The 16,811-nt window shown below is 43.9% G+C and overlaps 3 protein-coding genes across 5 annotated transcripts in view; 2 read left to right on the plus strand and 1 right to left on the minus strand.

The window, feature by feature from the left end:
- Nucleotides 1-3,799, plus strand: part of LOC118418005 (cytosolic beta-glucosidase-like) — a 6,685-nt gene extending 2,886 nt beyond the window's left edge. The window contains exons 4-7 of the mRNA XM_035823796.1: nt 546-763; nt 1,541-1,694; nt 2,411-2,544; nt 3,072-3,799. Coding sequence (XP_035679689.1) covers nt 546-763; nt 1,541-1,694; nt 2,411-2,544; nt 3,072-3,209 — 644 coding nt within the window. The 3' untranslated portion in view covers nt 3,210-3,799. The remainder of the gene's footprint in view (nt 1-545; nt 764-1,540; nt 1,695-2,410; nt 2,545-3,071) is intronic.
- A 494-nt stretch (nt 3,800-4,293) lies between these two features.
- On the plus strand, nt 4,294-12,411 carry LOC118418004 (cytosolic beta-glucosidase-like). Its single transcript, XM_035823795.1, has 10 exons — nt 4,294-4,445; nt 5,684-5,802; nt 6,337-6,538; nt 7,098-7,242; nt 7,580-7,719; nt 8,890-9,094; nt 9,624-9,847; nt 10,589-10,742; nt 11,351-11,484; nt 12,120-12,411. Exons 1-10 carry the CDS (start codon nt 4,320-4,322, stop codon nt 12,252-12,254), a joined length of 1,584 nt encoding a protein of 527 aa, XP_035679688.1. The 5' UTR covers nt 4,294-4,319; the 3' UTR covers nt 12,255-12,411.
- Nucleotides 12,412-13,378: 967 nt separating this feature from the next.
- Nucleotides 13,379-16,811, minus strand: part of LOC118418006 — a 4,688-nt gene continuing 1,255 nt past the window's right edge. Inside the window, exons 2-6 of one of the 3 annotated variants that reach the window (XM_035823799.1) lie at nt 16,353-16,594; nt 15,537-15,603; nt 14,720-14,856; nt 14,063-14,277; nt 13,379-13,536 (exon numbers count right to left, since the gene is read on the minus strand). In XM_035823799.1, coding sequence (XP_035679692.1) covers nt 13,458-13,536; nt 14,063-14,277; nt 14,720-14,856; nt 15,537-15,603; nt 16,353-16,594 — 740 coding nt within the window. In that variant the 3' untranslated portion in view covers nt 13,379-13,457. Of the gene's footprint in view, nt 13,537-14,062; nt 14,278-14,719; nt 14,857-15,536; nt 15,604-16,328; nt 16,595-16,811 lie in introns of all 3 variants that reach the window. The other 2 variants (XM_035823798.1, XM_035823797.1) reach the window with 2 other exon arrangements.

The raw sequence follows: 16,811 nt of genomic DNA on the forward strand, positions 1-16,811 counted from the left end.
ATACTGACTCGTTGACTTTGCACTGCCCCCATAAGTGTCGCTGCTAACAATTGAGATCCCAAATGGTCTTTATTTACAGACGACAGCCAAGGTTTATGCCAATATATAATCAACAGTCGTAGTTTCGGTGACCGTCTCTCACCGTCCTTAGGACAATTCTAACTGGTTGACTTTGCACTGCAGCCATAGGTGTCGCTGCTAACAATTGAGATCCCAAATGGTCTTTATTCACAGACGACAGCCAAGGTTTATGCCAGTATACAATCAACAGTCGTAGTTTAGGTGACCGTCTGTCACCATCCTCAGGGCAATCTGACTAGTTCACTTTGCACTGCAGCTATAGGTGTCGCTGCTAACAAATGCGGTCCCAAACGTAAAGTATTGTCACAAAACACGGGGAAGGTGACAGACGGTCACCAAAATATAGGCCGCCGTTATGCTTTCCCCTTGCTATAACAAGTAGGTTGGACTCCTGGACAGTTATAACAAGTAGGTTTGACTTCTGGAAAGTTATAAAGAACGTTGTTCTCCAACCATCCATTCAGAATTCACTACCGAAGAGAAGGCCATGCTGAAAGGTACGGCAGACTTCCTGGGGCTGAACTACTACACCGCGCGGCTGACGTCTGCCCTCTCGGCGGAAGGCTTGTCGAAGCCCGACCTGCTAGACGAGGAGGACGGTGACGTTCACGTGGGGACCCACCCGGACTGGCCCGCGCCGGGGATCTTCTTCATCAACGTGGTGCCGTGGGGATTCAGAAAGGTGGGTCTAATGAGAGCAACACGGTTGCGTTTTGAAGTCACACTGGTGATCTATTTATAGTTATGCAATTGAGCACCATATCGGTATACTAATCCCGTCACACATTCAGGATCTTCTTATGGACTTTCGCAGAACTCGCCTTGCCGATAGCCTCTTTCGCGAATCCGCAGATTTTCAACAGCGCTGGCCGATTCGCGCCCGGAAACTCACTCTCCTAGCATGAGAGAAACTTAGCCTGTGTAACACAGACTCTGCTGTCCAGGGCTGTACCTGGCCCCTCCTCGCGGAGGAGAGAGCCGGATGTTGGGAGGGCTGCTATAAGCGAGATTTAACCAGACTAAGAGAACTTTAGCTCATGTTGAATGATCTTGAATCAGTTCCCCACCCCAAGCCAGTCCTGATATAATTATGTGAAGGAAGCTATCACCAACCAAGGTTGCGGTGCTGGGATGTGTTTTGCCTTGAGTGGATTTTATTATAGATCTAGTTTGCTCCCCTGAACGCATCCAAGCAGAGTATAACTTTCCTAAATTAGTGATATGTCAAAGGAGAAGGCCTTAACTTCTGGTTTGTGTTTAACACATGTCCTGTGTTTTGTTTACTGTGTTTTGCTTTCTTGTTTTATTTTAAGTCCAAGGGAGGGCAAAACAAGTGCCTATAGCAAGCACCTTTATCAGGGTTAGGGGCCATGAACTTTGACATGATACCCACAATTCCTATCGCTGCACAGGCGAACTTTGAACCGCGAACTGCATTGCTGTACTTTATATCCTCTAGGTGCTGAACTACATGCAGAACCGGTACCAGGTGCCTCTGATCTACGTGACGGAGAACGGCTATCACGAAGAACACAAGGGGGAGGTGCAGTACGACATGAAGGACGCCAGGAGGAGCTGCTATCACGCCGCACACATCAACGAACTCAGGAAAGGTAAAGAAATAAGATCACGCCATTCGTCAATGTGTACAACATTCCGCCATCTGACATCTGAAATTGATATGTTTATCTGATGTTAGCATTTAAGAAAATAACTTTTTTATTCGCGAGCTCGCATATGCATCAGTTTGGGGCTTCCAAGATGATATCCATATAACCAAATCAACGTTGCCTAAGTGCAAAAACAAAGTCAAGCGAGCAGACCAAAAAGTTCTCCCCGTCAATAAGTAGCTTCTTCTATTGACCCCATGACCTGGAGCGTTTGTAAATTACTACTTCTATCACTTCCTACCACTCAAAGATCAATTTGACCACCAATTCCGCAAGGTGGCCTTTACATTCTGTCACTCTACTGTATTCAAATAACTACGGATACACAAGATGGCAAACGTCCAGACAAACAAAAAACAATATCCTCTACCAGGCTTTCCAAGCCTGCCTATTTGACCAAATAGTAGAATTTGGCCAAATAGACAGAAAACACACCAGAGGAGTTGGTTAGCCGAGGAGTACAGTTTGCGACTTTAGGTGTGTTTTCTGTCCATGATCTGGCCAATTTCTACTATCTTTAGCGACCTGGGGAGCCTGGTAGAGGCTAGCATTATAGTACATCACTCCCATCTTGGCAGTAGTGTTGTATAGTCAGTGGAGCAGCTGCTGTTGTTTTGTGTTACACATAAGTCATAACTCTAGCCTGCTGTCGCCGACAGCTATCGTGCATGACGGTGTGAACGTGCAGAGCTACACGGTGTGGTGCCTGATGGACAATCTGGAGTGGGACTCCGGCTTCTCCCAGCGGATGGGGCTGTACCACGTGGACTTCACCGATCCGGACAGGAAAAGGGTAAGAGACAGACCTTGAACATGAAGCACGATCGCGACTTCGTCTTTGAGACTAACAATAGTTTGTGTGTGCTCTTTGGCTTGGCATTCTCTTTGTTTTTGGGGTCTGCCTAAACACCACAAACAACCACAAAAAGCCACAGACGACTCTAATATGCAGTGCATGTTGGGCAACGACCTTGTGTACACTCTTGAGACATTGTTTATATATTTATGAATTAAAAGAAAAACGCAGGAAGTCCTACGTATTCACCGGTTATTTGTTGTGCTGTGTATAGTGATCTCTTCTAGCCTACCAATGATGGTAGGCTAACGCCACGGTCAAACACCCTTCGCCGTGTGTCTCTTACTTAATTTCATCCAAAAGAAATATGTTCCTTGCACATATTAAACAAATATGCAAAAATCATTGTTCTATATCTCTTTTGTTCTATATCTCCTGATATACAGGGCATATGCAGATGCACTTAATTTTTGTTTGCTTGAACTGACTGAACTGATAATAATCATTGATGAATTCTTTTTTAGACACCCAAAGAGTCTGCCGGCTTCTACCGTGACGTCATCAAGAACAACGGATTTCCAGAGGGAGCACCAATCACGAACCAAGTCCTGGAATGGTGGAAGAAAAGAGCACAACAACAGAAAAACTCGTCTTCATCATAGATGGAAATTAGTAATGTTTGACATTTTGAATATACGTATCAATAGCAAATCCCATGCGCGAAGTACTAACATGCATACATAGTACCAATACATTAACATGATAACACATTAACATATACTATGTACATACGTGTGTATGCAAATTTGTATCGTTTGGAACAGCATCTATAAGCAGCCCCACCTATGCTGCAGTACAATGTGAACCAGTCAGAATTGCCCTGAGGAAGGTGATAGACGGTCACCGAAACGTCGCGACGCGTACGGTTGAATAAAACACATGTTGTCTTTGTGTACACAGAAACAGCGAACGAAGTCTAGAAGTTGCTCTGTTAATAATACAAAACGCCCCCCCCCCAAAAAAAAACTACTCAGCAGACAATCTCACTTTCCTAACCCTTCTCCCCGAATGCCAGGATTTTATGAGTTGTCTGATAGGAGTCTGACAGGAGTTGTGCGATAAACATTGTCCATGTAGTTTATATTGAAACCAGTTTCTATATAAACTACATGGACCAAAATCGGACGTTCTTATAGTTTATTTACGTATGGATAAAATACAACCAATAAATGCAATGTCACGCATTTACTGAGTTTGCTGTCGAATGTGTGAATTTCTTCTGTTCCATTTCGCTCTTCTTTAAACTCCGCTTTAAAAAGACCTGTAAACATTACCTAGTATCCAAATAATAAATAAATGTTCAAATCCAGTTGTCGTCCTAGTATTATCTGATACATAATCTTTGTATCATTTTGGTAGTTAAGTTTCTAGTACTATGGACAACTTGTAGTGTTACTTGTGTAAAATGATTGACTTGTATTCTACACAGTAGTAATTGTTTAGAACGTATTTGCATAGGTCTACGTAACGTTGCCCACAGAACACAATGGTATGTGCCGCTGGGGTCAACGTTTGTTAGTGCAAAGGTCACATCAGGACGCAGGTGTAAACATTTGTTTTGAGATAAGCTTCGGGCCATTACGTAAGGGAAGGTTTATACAATCGAAGTTATTAACAGAACGACTACCCCCTAGTCTTTTATCAGGAGTTCACAAAACTGGTAACGTTTCAACAGTCTTACACGTCAAAAATAGTCAGTTTTGAAGGTAAAAATGGCTTCCGTACAAGAGGACACGGTTCCGTGTGACTTCCCACGCTTTGACGAGGACAGGGACGGTTTTAGTCCAGGTGTGTTCCCACCTGGATTTCTGTGGGGCGCCGCCACGTCTGCTTTCCAGGTACGTACGTACGATTACGCATGTCACCACCAACGTAGTATGTACACCTATGAAAGCTCCTTGATCATATACATGTCTTTTCTCGGTATGTGACTTTACTTTATGCTTTATAGTCTAGATGTTTTAGACTGTTTCAGCGATCTGCTTTGCGACTAGCAAAGTTGGTAAGGTCTTAGCCGTTGTCAATGTAAAGTTTAATGCAAATTCTTGCCCGTGGGCTAATTGCAGGTAATAACATAAAAGATTCAAACAGTCTAAAAACAATATCACAAGACTCTACTCTAGTCTAAAGCTAAATTCAATACGTACGGCGCCATTGCCAATCTAGGGTCAAGGCCACTTGATACAAAGCGCTGGTACGGCCCCACTTGGAATATAGTGCCATCGTCTGGGACCCGTATACCAACAAAAGGATGCAGGCTCTGTAAAGTTTGTCCATCGCAGGCCGCCCTAGTTACTCTCCAAGCAGAAGTTAAGCTCCGACTTTTTGATGTGCTGTTAGGTGTTTCTATCGGTCTTTCTGTTTCGCACTGTTCCCGGCAAACACGTTAAAAAAGCGGAAGCCGAACCTCTGCTTGGAGAGTACTGAGTGACATTGAATGCCTTCGAGTAGACTAAGTGTGACACAACGGTAACGGGTTGTCTCGCAACAATGTCAGTCCGCAACCGTCAGTTCGCAACAAGGCAAGTCTTTTCGCAACAAGGTACAAGTGGTTTCGCAACAAGGTACAAGTAGTTTCGTAACATTCGATAGCCTAATAGTATTAGAAATTGTATTCCTACGTACTCCTAACGCGTAAAAATCTTACCGGGTGCGAAAGACAGCCCGGCGGCAGAGGAACATGGGGCCGCATGGACCTTTCAGCCCCATGATTTTCATACGCCGGGCGGTACAGTTTTATGCGTGGCGTGCACAGGTAGGAGTATTATTATGTTAGGAATACGATTTTCTAATACTATTGGGCTATCAAGTTTAATAACATTCAAATGTTGCGAAACGACTCGTACCTTGTTGCGAAGCGACTTGTACCTTGTTGCGAACTGACGGTTGCGAACTGACATTACTCTTGTTGTGAAACAATCTGTAACGTCCTCCGTCAAAGACATGTAGTGGCCCCTTTCTCTCAACTTTTGAATTGAAAACGAAAATTGATGCGCGCGTTGATGTGATCCATACAATCAAACCAACAAGGCCTTGTCTGTAAAACCATTAGAATTTTGCTCTTCTCTCCTTTTAGATAGAAGGAGCATGCAGTGAGGATGGGAAAGGACCGTCTATGACGGATACATGGTTCAACCGTACACCCAGAGCCTTGGACGGTACAACGGCAGAGGTGACATGTGACAGTTACCATAGGTTAGTATCAACTTAGGTCTACGTCCCATTTCCTAACCGCAGCCTGGCCGGGTAATGATCGGGAACGGAAAATATGGTATACAAGACACCAGAATACACAAACGTATTATTTCTAGGTATATACTTGTTTTTTTCTCCTAAAACAGCCCGACCGGACCCCGGTTTGGAAATGTGACCCAATTCGCCGTTTGGGGGACGTTGAACTTCATCGGCAACTAAAAGGGACGTGCCGAAACGCCAAAATTTATCAGTAGCTGGCCGGAGCACTGGCCAAAGGAGGCTGTCAGAAAAGCTGAACTCATCAGTGTGTAAGGAGTGTAAGGTATAAGAAATCTAACTTTCAACACAGAAAATGGATTCGATTCTGAAGAGTCTGGTTGTCAAATTTAAGGTGTAAACGCACCCGACATGGTAACAAATTTAAATCTGAACAGGGTCTAAGTATATAAGGAATCTTGGAGATTCTCCTTGCCGTATTCGCCACCTTTCAAGAAATCGTATCTAAATTCTGTATCGTTATTTTATTGCCTGTAGGTACCGGGAAGACGTGCGTATCCTGTCGGAGCTTGGCGTCTCCCACTACCGCTTCTCTCTCTCCTGGCCCCGCCTCTTCCCGGACGGCACCAGGGACTCCCTCAACCCCGACGGTGTCCGCTACTACAACAGCCTCATCGACGAGCTTCGCGCGCACAACATCGTGCCGTTTGTCACCCTGTACCACTGGGATATGCCACAGGTAAGAAAACTAAACCCTCAACTGAATAAAGAGGCTCTTTCTGCACAGCCATAACTTCATTTTCACATTGTACTGCAGCACTAGGTGTCGCTGCTTACAGTTACAAATGCGGTCACAAACCTAAAGTATTTACATACGTGTCGTGCCTGCTTTAAATCAAAATTCAAAATGCGGTCCCAAACTTTTCACGGATGTAAACTATGAACTGCTTTTCGGAAGATAGGACAGTATCACGGCAATAGTAGAAGGGACGTACACAAACTTAAACTGTAAAATGTAGAAGTAATTGGCACAAACTTGAGATTCACTGGTCCATATTCTTGTCATTTTCACTCAACGACTACTTGCTGTAAATGTTTTACTATAAAATTCAATGAGTAAGAAAATATGTTATACCACAATACGTTTAAAGTCTAATATACAGCAATGTCAAATTTATGATATTATACGTGAATACTAGTAACGTGATTGTACAGTTTTACATTTTCTAATGTTGTCGGTTAGAATTCAGCCTGTGGGTGCAGTGTTCTTTTATCTATTTATTCATTCATTTATTCAGGCTCTCATGGACAAGTACCGAGGCTGGCTGAACGAAGCCCTGGTAGGACTGTTTAACGACTACGCGAGGTTCTGTTTCTCGGAGTTCGGGAATCGCGTCAAGCACTGGGTGACTTTCAACGAGCCGTGGTCGGAGATTGTGATAGGTGGGACAATTTCGCTTTTCGAGTACTTACCTTACTTATCCTCTTCATCCCATGTGGGTCATAAGGCTGTGATAAGTTTCCTCCACTGGGGTCTGTTCTGTGCTAGGGGCTGAGCAGCATCCCAGAGAATCCCAATGGCCGCTAGGTCTTGAGCCACAGTACGTCTCCATGTGTTTTTAGGACGTCCCCGTTTTCTCTTCCCCCCAATGTAGAGCAACTTTGGCTGGTAATAAGCCAGCGAAAGGGTATGCCACCGTTTGTCGGGTATAAACCCGTCGTGTGTAAGCACGTCGATCGATGATGATGATGATGATGATCTATCTGATCGGTTACATAGGAAGTAAGGGCATACTGTCTGAGACCGTTGGTAAACAGGGGAAGCGAGGGGTGTACGCTGCCGGGAGAACCGTACTGAAGGCTCACGCGGCGGCCTGGCACACCTACGACAGGGAGTTCCGGGCAAAACAGGGAGGACAGGTTGGTATTAATCTCCAACCAGATCCACGGTGCGTAAATGTAGTATCAAACTTATCGGAGTTGCCCGTTTGACTCCCTTAGCCGGCTATACTCCCTGGCCAACTTTGATACTATCTTATGGCACCGTAGGATCTGCTTGGAGATTAGGTTGGTATAAGCTTAGCCCGTACACACTCCCGAGTGTGCATGCGCAGGGACAGGAATTATGGGTAATGTGTCAGAGGTGAAGGCCCCTGATATGTAAACAAAATAGCAGTCTCGATCATGGCCTAAATTTCCTTTTCTAGACTTCATTTGCTTATGTCTTAGGGGCCTTCAACTCTGATATACTAGTATTACCTATTGTTCCTGTTGCTGCTCGCACATACATTAGGTTCATGATACCGTGAACGCGCCTACATACTAGTACGCGCAGTAGTAATATCTTGCAGGTAATCGGGTCATTTAGAAAAGAGAAAAGTAAAATGGGGACTTTACTGTGGGTACTGTTTGTCTCTTGTCCACCATTTAGCTTCAAAAGTGGCAAATAATGAAACATGTAATGTTAGGTTGTTTGGCCCAGACTCTGGAGGTCTTGGGTTCGAATCTCCATACATGCCCCGACGCGTTGGGAAAAATACTTATCACGAGTTTTCTCGCTTCACTCAGCTGAAAATGAATTGCGGTTATTGCCGGATAGGACGTTTAAAAATAAAGGTCCCGTGTTTGAAGAGAGCCACACCTCGAGCACGTAAAATATCCCACCACACTTATCGAAAGAGTATAGGAGTCCGCAGTGTGAGTGGATCAGATAAATCTGTACGTATGTTCAGCCTGTACTCTTCAGTGCAAACCTTGTGTTTTATGTCACGAGACCGTTTACCGGGTATGCGATACAAAGAAACAAACGAAGAAACAAACAAATAAGAGGGTCTGTATGGGGGGGGGGGGGGGTCCCCGACAACGATTTACGCTGAATTCTTAGGAGCCCCCTACGTATAAGCTAAATCAAGGAAGGCAATTACGCTAAATTTGATCTCCTCGCTACGAATTACATAGATGACCATAGATAAGATCATGGTTTTCCCTACGAAAAACGGGAAATAGAAACAGTCTGCCTACGCCTTACGTAAAGGAGCATGCAGACCCTCAAATAAAACCTCATCTCTTCGTTTTGCACGTTTATACTAGGTCGGTCTGGCCCTAAGCTGTACCTGGGGAGAACCCAAGGATCCACAGAACGCCGATGACGTCGCAGCCGCGGAACGTTTCTTTGACTTTAATGTGGGCTGGTTCGCGCACCCCTTCTTCGTTAACGGCGACTACCCTGACGTCATGAAGGATTACGTCATGAAGAGAAGCATGGCGGACGGACAGGCCACTTCGTGTCTTCCCGGTAAGCTACTAGAACTGAAAGACAGTACGCAACGTTGGTTCACCTTTATCCGCGGGGTAACCTATATCCGCTGTGTTTAAAAACAGTGCATTTAGGAGTAGCAGGTCCGCGGACGATAGTTTCAAATTGCAAATTGCAATATTGCAATTGGAAACCACTGTCCGTCGACTTGATATCCCAAATTAAATTGTTTTTAAAACAACGGATATAGGTTACCCCGCGGAGAAAGGTGAACAGGCGTGAATCTTCAAGTTGTTTGAATGGCTCCAGCTTTGGTTCAGTGCTGCATTTCGTTGTCCTCATTATAGTGTAGTTAGTTTGGCCAAGGAGAGGATGTGATGTTTTGGGTGCCGATTGTGCGTGTTTACGTGAATATTTGTGTGTGTGTGTGTGTGTGTGTATGTGTGTGTGTGTGTGTGTGTGTGTGTGTGTATGTGTGTGTGTGTGTGTGTGTGTGTGTGTGTTTGCGTGCGTCAACCTGAGAGTAACCCAGATGCGGTGTTCTTGCAAAACTTCTCCCCTCTTTCAGAGTTTTCCACAGAAGAGAAGGCACTGTTGAAGGGCTCTGCAGACTTCCTCGGGGTGAACTACTACACCGCGCGCCTGGTGTCTACCCGGGCGGGGAGAGACGCCTCCGGCCCCGGGGAGGACATGTTGGGAGAGGACGATGCCGACGTGCACGTGGAGATGAACCCGGACTGGCCCGTAGCGGGGTTACCGTTCATTAGCATCGTGTCGTGGGGACTGAGGAAGGTGACGCTAGTAGAAAACGTGTTAGCTGTTCTTTTGCATGCTGTTTTTCTTGCTCACCTTGTAGTGCGATATTGATACATGGCAACACAAGTTTCCTCGCCTTTTCAGTAGCAGGATACAGGGAGGGTCGCTAGCCCTTTAACGTACTCCAAATACCCCCAATCCGTATAAATACGGGCTCCAATGTTATGTCCCCTCCAAACGACGGTGCAGCCCCAACCGAGAGAGGCCTTCCCTGGATTTGAACCGGGGACTCCAATGAGTGTCTGCATGGGGGGTCTCGACAACGATTTACGTTGAATTCAGAAGAGCCCCCTACGTATTGCGCTAAATCAAGGAAGGCAATTACGCTAAAGTTGATCGCCTCGCTACGAATTACGTAGATAAGATGGTTTTCCCTACGAATTACGGGAAATAAAATAGGCTGCCTACGCCTTACATAAAAGAGCATGCAGACCCTCTCCAATTACCAACTGACTAAAAGCAGGAGACATCAAAAATGGAAGTTCCGCTGCAGTACCTCATAAGACCTATACTTACAAACCAAATATGGAAAGAATCCATCTATGCTTTCTCCTGTTATGCTGTCCCGAGTACACAAACACATGTACACACAGACACAGACATAATTCTATTAATGACACAGATCCAAAGAAACATGCAAACGCTACCAAAAACATACTTTTTAATCTTGGTGAAGGTAATAAACCTATCCCTTCTTATAACACAACTACTCCCCAGGTTTTGAACCTTGTCCGAGACCGATACCAGGTGCCGCTGATCTACGTGACAGAGAACGGCTATCACGAGGAACACAAGGGGGAGCTGCAGTACGACATGAAGGACGCCAGGAGGAGCTGCTATCACGCCGCACACATCAACGAGCTCCGGAAAGGTACTGCGCGTGCGTGAGGTCAAATGTGAAGGTCATAATTTGTAAATATGTGCAAGTGTGTTTGTTTATGTCTCAGAGGCGTTCAATTTTGACTGATATTACCCAAAATGCATCATATATTGCGCAAGTGGAACCTTGAACACGCTTATTTGGATTGACCAGAGTTTATATCCAAATTTCGAAACCACAGTTGCAAGATTACGTTGAATATCCTGCATTTGCAAACAAATGTTCAACTTTGTTTTCTAGTCTCATCCTTATTTACGTTTTCCCAAATAGAGATAACAATATTGTTTTTGCAGGTGTCTTTTTCTTCTTTTTTGCTTTTTTTCTGTGAAATCATGATCAAGCAGAGATGTGACATTGCTCCCATTTTTTTTACCCGCAAACAACACCTACAGGGAAATGCTATAGTGTAATTCTGCTAATGATCTGGTCCAAGTAGATGTAGGGTGGCTCATTTTTTACTCGCACTCAATGCTATAGGGCGAGTCTAATGGTAAAGTATTGGATGCGAGTATAGCTTGACAAAAGCCTACAGGGAAAACATTCTGCATTTTCGCGAAAATGTTGCCTTTCTAGTTGAACTAACTTTTTTTTACTCGCAGCCATGACGTTGGACGGCGTGAATGTCCAGGGCTACACGGTGTGGTGTCTGATGGACAACTTTGAATGGTTCTTCGGACACACCCAAAAGATGGGACTGTACCACGTCGATTTTACAGACCCTGAGAGGAAAAGGGTGCGTAAGATGACTACGTTTTTAGTTTTCATGAAAATGGAGGGACTAGTACTAGTACTAGTACTGTCTTCAAAAAAGGAGTCGAACCCAATAACCCAGGACCTAGAGTTAGCTTTTACTAGTTTCAGACTAGCTAGTAGACTAGACACCTTTGATATTGTTTTTTTTTTTTTTTACTTTGTCTGAATCTCTCATGTTACCTGCAGCTGCAATTAGCCCACGGGCAAGAATTTGCAATAAACTTTATTTAATTGTATTTGGTGTGTCTATTTGTGCGGGTGTGCTCACTTTTCCAGGTATTTGTGGCCAGCATAAGTTTAGAACCCATGGAAGGGTTATGATGTTAAGTATGTGGATTGGGTCTGGAAAGACGAAGGGTAAGGTTGCTTTTGGGCCCCCTGTTGTGTGACTTTGGTACTGCATTGTCCGGTTTTTGTATATTTTGTTCTGGACATACTATGTTCTTGATTCTTTTTGGGTGGCAGATAACTTTTGATGTAAGGATGTGGTAACCAACATAACTTCTTCGAACTTAAGATATCACAAGCTCGGAAGGCAGTAAGGAAAATCGAACGCTTTCAAGAGAATCTTGATTTTGTGGAAATTTAAAAAACAAATTTTTTGTCCTACATAAGGTACCCAAAGAGTCGGCCGGGTTCTACCGTGACGTCATCAAGCACAACGGGTTCCCGGATGGAGCGCCCCACACCAGGCTTGTGCAGGAGTGGTGGAAGAAACGGGCCAAACGAACTACGGGATCCTCGGAATAATAAGCACGAGCGTTTAGAGTAGCTAGGCAGCTAGCAAAGAACAAAGCTAACAATATTTTTACTACAGTAATTTTAAGTGATACCATAAGAACGGCTATTTAAAGAGGATAAATGAATGTAAAAAAGTCTATTAGTGACGTCTGTCCATTTTGTAAAAGAAAAAAAATTATTTCACACGTACATTTATTCTTAGATAGCCAAATTGACATGTCTTTTGAGGAATAATTTGTTACCTGGTGGAATGAAATCACCCCGACATATAACGTAAACAATATACGCTCAAAGTAATCAAACATAAGCAAGAAAGGAATTCATACTGTTAGGTATAAGCCATAATGTACTGTACTTGTTTCTTGTTACTGCTATATTTTGTTCTTTAAATGAATAACGAAAATGAAGATTTGAGAAAATGAAGGATGGTTTATTACCACTTATTTGCCTTTTTACGAAACCAAGATAGGTTTTGTTATCGCAAACATATTTACCGTAACAGCTATAGTATTTCGTTCATAATTGCTGTGACGGCTAGTAGTTTGTTCATACATTTATGTCATACCTGTGACGCGAAAACGTTCGATACGGGTGTTCCGGACCGGGCCATACTTTCCGTATCGCACAGGTTCGAAAGGCGTATCACACAGGCTTCCTTCGAGTAAATCAAACCATTTCGAACAGTTGGCAATTCGAATACCTGATTCGGATGTTGGAACATTGTTGTTGCAACACTTCTTGTTCGACGGCACCAAATCTTTTTCAACTTCTGGCGCATTTCGCATCAAAACATGGGCTTTCTCAAGTGGATATGACATAAATAAACTTCGGCCGTCGGGTGGTCGGGCTGATACCTCGGGTGATACGGAATACACCGTGTTGTATTTTATATGTATTTGCTGTACGATAATGTACCGCAGTTCTAAGCTCTGATTGGTTCATGACAGAATTCGGACAGGAATGATATACAATAACAATTTACCTTCTGGAAACATTTAAAAAAAAAAACAGGCCCCGTTAATCTCCAAGCAGATATAAGGATCCCCCTCATGAATGTTCACATCAATGGCGCCAAAAAGTTAATCAGTGTGTAGATATTTGGAAAAAAAAAACAACAACATGCAAACGACAAATTCATTTTCCTCCATGTTTATTAATCTTTGAATCCTTCGTGGTCTTTGTTGAGGACACTAGACCATGGGAGCGAGGCCACTAGTCCCTGGGAACGAGATGTCCCTTGTACTTGCGGACCTCCTGCTTGGGGATGCGGTAGAACGTGTCCTTCCCAACCCTGGAGATAAAAGTTCATCAAAATTAACATTGTCTTTATAATGTATAAACATGTATATACTGTGCAATCGGCAAGTCATAGTCGGTAACCTGTCATAATCGGCAAAATTAAAGAGAAATGATATGAGAATGGATATAAAGATTTAAAACACCACAATCATCATATGCATCATATTTGTAAATAGGGACCTCTATCTCTGTTGTATTTCACTCCTCCTCCGTTCCTTCCATCGTTGAAGTTCGCTCAGTCTATCTTCCTTCCTTCCTTCCTTCCTTCCTTCCTTCCTTCCTTCCTTCCTTCCTTCCTTCCTTCCTTCCTTCCTTCCTTCCTTCCTTCCTTCCTTCCTTCCTTCCTTTCTTTCTTTCGCTCTATTCTCTTTGAACTTTATATTTACCAGGTGGACATCCAGCTGTACCCCTCAGCCGCCACATAGAATTCCCTCTGCTTCCCTCCCTCCCTGCTCTGTCTCTCTCTCTCTATCTCTCTCCCTTTCTCTTCAGCCTTGTCCTTCCATCTTTACACTTACCTGGTGGACATCCAGCTGTCCTCGCAGCCGGCCACCTCGCCCACCAGGAGCCAGGTGGTCTCCAGGATCTCCTGCCCGTCACAGATGAGACACTGTCCCGCCCAGGTTGTGGTGGAAGCTCCGCCCCGCCACACCACGGAGAAGCCGAAGGTGGACGCTCCGGACCGGGAACCCGCCCCGCGGATCAGACTGGGACCAGTACCGGCAGCGCCAAGCTGGAGACGATAGAATTCAAAGAACAAGTTTCGTGGTGTATTCCAGAAATTCTCGGTGCATTCCAGCTATTTGTGCCCGTTTTTTGGCAGGCCCGAAAGTTTTTGACATGTTTAAAAATTGTCGAGGTGCATTCGAAGTGGAGAAATATAGAATGGCATTCAAAGTGAATTCTAAGTGTATTCTAACTGAAGTATCACCGCATTGTACGGCATTCCAACATTATTCCAAACATTCGTATCTCATTCGATGGAGAACTGAAACGGCAAGCCACTTCGAATCCTGCCAGAATGTGGCCGAAAGAATATTACTTCATTCAGGCTGGTTCTGCTTGATTCCTGCTAATTCGGTTTCAGTGTGAAGAGTATTAAGAGTGGTCGATTCAATGACCCATAAAATCATTATAATTAACCACTGCAATGATCAATAACTTTATACGCGCACCTTGCTCTCCACGGCAGTCCTGTACTCCCCAGTGATGTGTCCCTCCCCGGTCATGTTCAGCACCATCTCCGAGCCGTGATCATTGCGCCACGCTCCCTCCAGGCTGCACTTCGTCTTCTGGGTCCGCACGCGCTTCACTATACATTAACAAAAAAAAAAACAACCTGTGATTTTTTAACCTCCATTTTTTAACCTCCTTGACATTAAGAAGAAATGACAGCAGGACAGTAGGAAAGGATTCTGTTAGGTGGAATATCCGACGTCCATTGGCGTTTTAAAATCCTATCTTTATGTAAACACTAGCTGACTTTGTTCTAGACCAAGTTTTACTGTGGAAACTTGGTAAAAATAACTATCAATTCGCCTCTACTTCGCTCTTGTTTCTCACTGCACTTGGGGCACCGGTGTGGAACTGCGGGGTTTATTCACTGCGGCACTGTTGTTTTATCATTTAGATATTGCGCAATACGTAAAGGTCTGACTTAGACTCCAAAACAAACAAAACGTAAGAAAATTCGTTCTTTATCTCTGAAATTCGTTGAGTAATCTTTCGAACCCCGCAGTGCCGCACCGGTGCCCCAAGTGCAGTGAGATACCACCCTAACTATGTTGTGCATAGGAGACTATCGGCAAGTGTGTTGGGTTCTATATCGTTCAGATGTATAAAATCTTGGACTCAAAGGTCTTACTTTCTATCCGAAGAACGAAAGAGGTGCTGTTCAAAATCTCAAGATTTTGAAGCTTGATTTAAAAAGGGAAGCCAAATACCGGTGTTTATTTTTTTTCTAATAAGAACAATTGTTGATGCAGTTCTTACGAGGAGGCCTGGGGGCGCTCGTGTCCTGGCTAGTCTCAACTTCGGAGATTTCCGTGTCGATGGATTCCTGCAATGAAACAACAACTTGATTTAAAGTGTGAAGGGAGCAAAAGACTAAAAAAGCTAAAGAAACATAGCCAAGGCATCATCCGGTTGGTTAAATTGCTATGGTCGCTTCTGGAACAGCAGAGAAGCGACAGTAGTGTATAACGAATGTCAGAGCAAGAAGCGACTATATATAGTGTGTAATAAACGCCGGAGCGAACTACTTTCCGGATGGTACCCAGGGTACAGCTTGAAATGGAGGAAAACTTCATAGCTTTTTTCTAGTCTTTAGTGTATCATATAAGGCCATGTTTATTTGATTAAATGGATGACATCAGCGCGACCATCATTTTTTGTCCCTTTTGAAGAACAAAGTTTTCGATTATACTGTAAAACGTAGCAAAGCAGCTTGATACAAAATTAGGAAATACATATACCGTAAATATATATCGCAAATAAAAGTATATGAAAATAGATGCAAAAGTCCAAGAAGATGTCATGAAAGAACAAATATGAACAACTATTGCTCTGTATACCATACCCTTTGTGTTTAGACATTTATTCAGCTTTTGAGGCCGTTTATATTTCGTAATGAGGCATTTTTTCCCAACAACCTTTTATTTATTCGCACGCTCGCATCGGTTTTGGGGTCCGCAGAGGATGCCATCCATATAATCAAATTAACATGGCCTAACTTGTAATTGTAAAAAAAACGGCTAACACAAAATTAAATATATAAAGTTATACCTCAACACACGTACACACCCTCACCATGCTTTCCATCTCTTCTATGAATTCCTCCCGAACTTCCTCCAAGAAAGCGCGTTCCTCGGAGTCTTCGTCCATGTCTTCGGTGCTGTTGTCTTCCGGTGACTGTTCAAGAGCGCCCTCTTGCGAGTTTTGGCGGGATATCATCTCGCCGGTAGAGGGGTTGAACGCATTAGGAACACCGACGGCGTTGCACAAGGTGACCATGGCCACGACCGCCAAGAGTACAGCGATCTTCATGTTCACTGTAAGTAAAGACACTTTATGTAACATAGTAAAGTTAATGCAAGTAAAAGCTTACTCTAGATCCTGCGTTATTGGGTTCGACTCCTTTTTCGAAGACAGCGGAAGACGAAAGATCCCACCGTCTCTATTATGTCTTGGTTTTGTGATGTTAGAAGGAGAATTGTTTTCTTTTTGTCAGTGATATGAGGAGTTTGGGTAGAATTTGGTAGCCTCTTC

This window comes from Branchiostoma floridae, chromosome 6 (genome assembly GCF_000003815.2).
Source record: "Branchiostoma floridae strain S238N-H82 chromosome 6, Bfl_VNyyK, whole genome shotgun sequence".
Taxonomy (NCBI): domain Eukaryota; kingdom Metazoa; phylum Chordata; class Leptocardii; order Amphioxiformes; family Branchiostomatidae; genus Branchiostoma; species Branchiostoma floridae.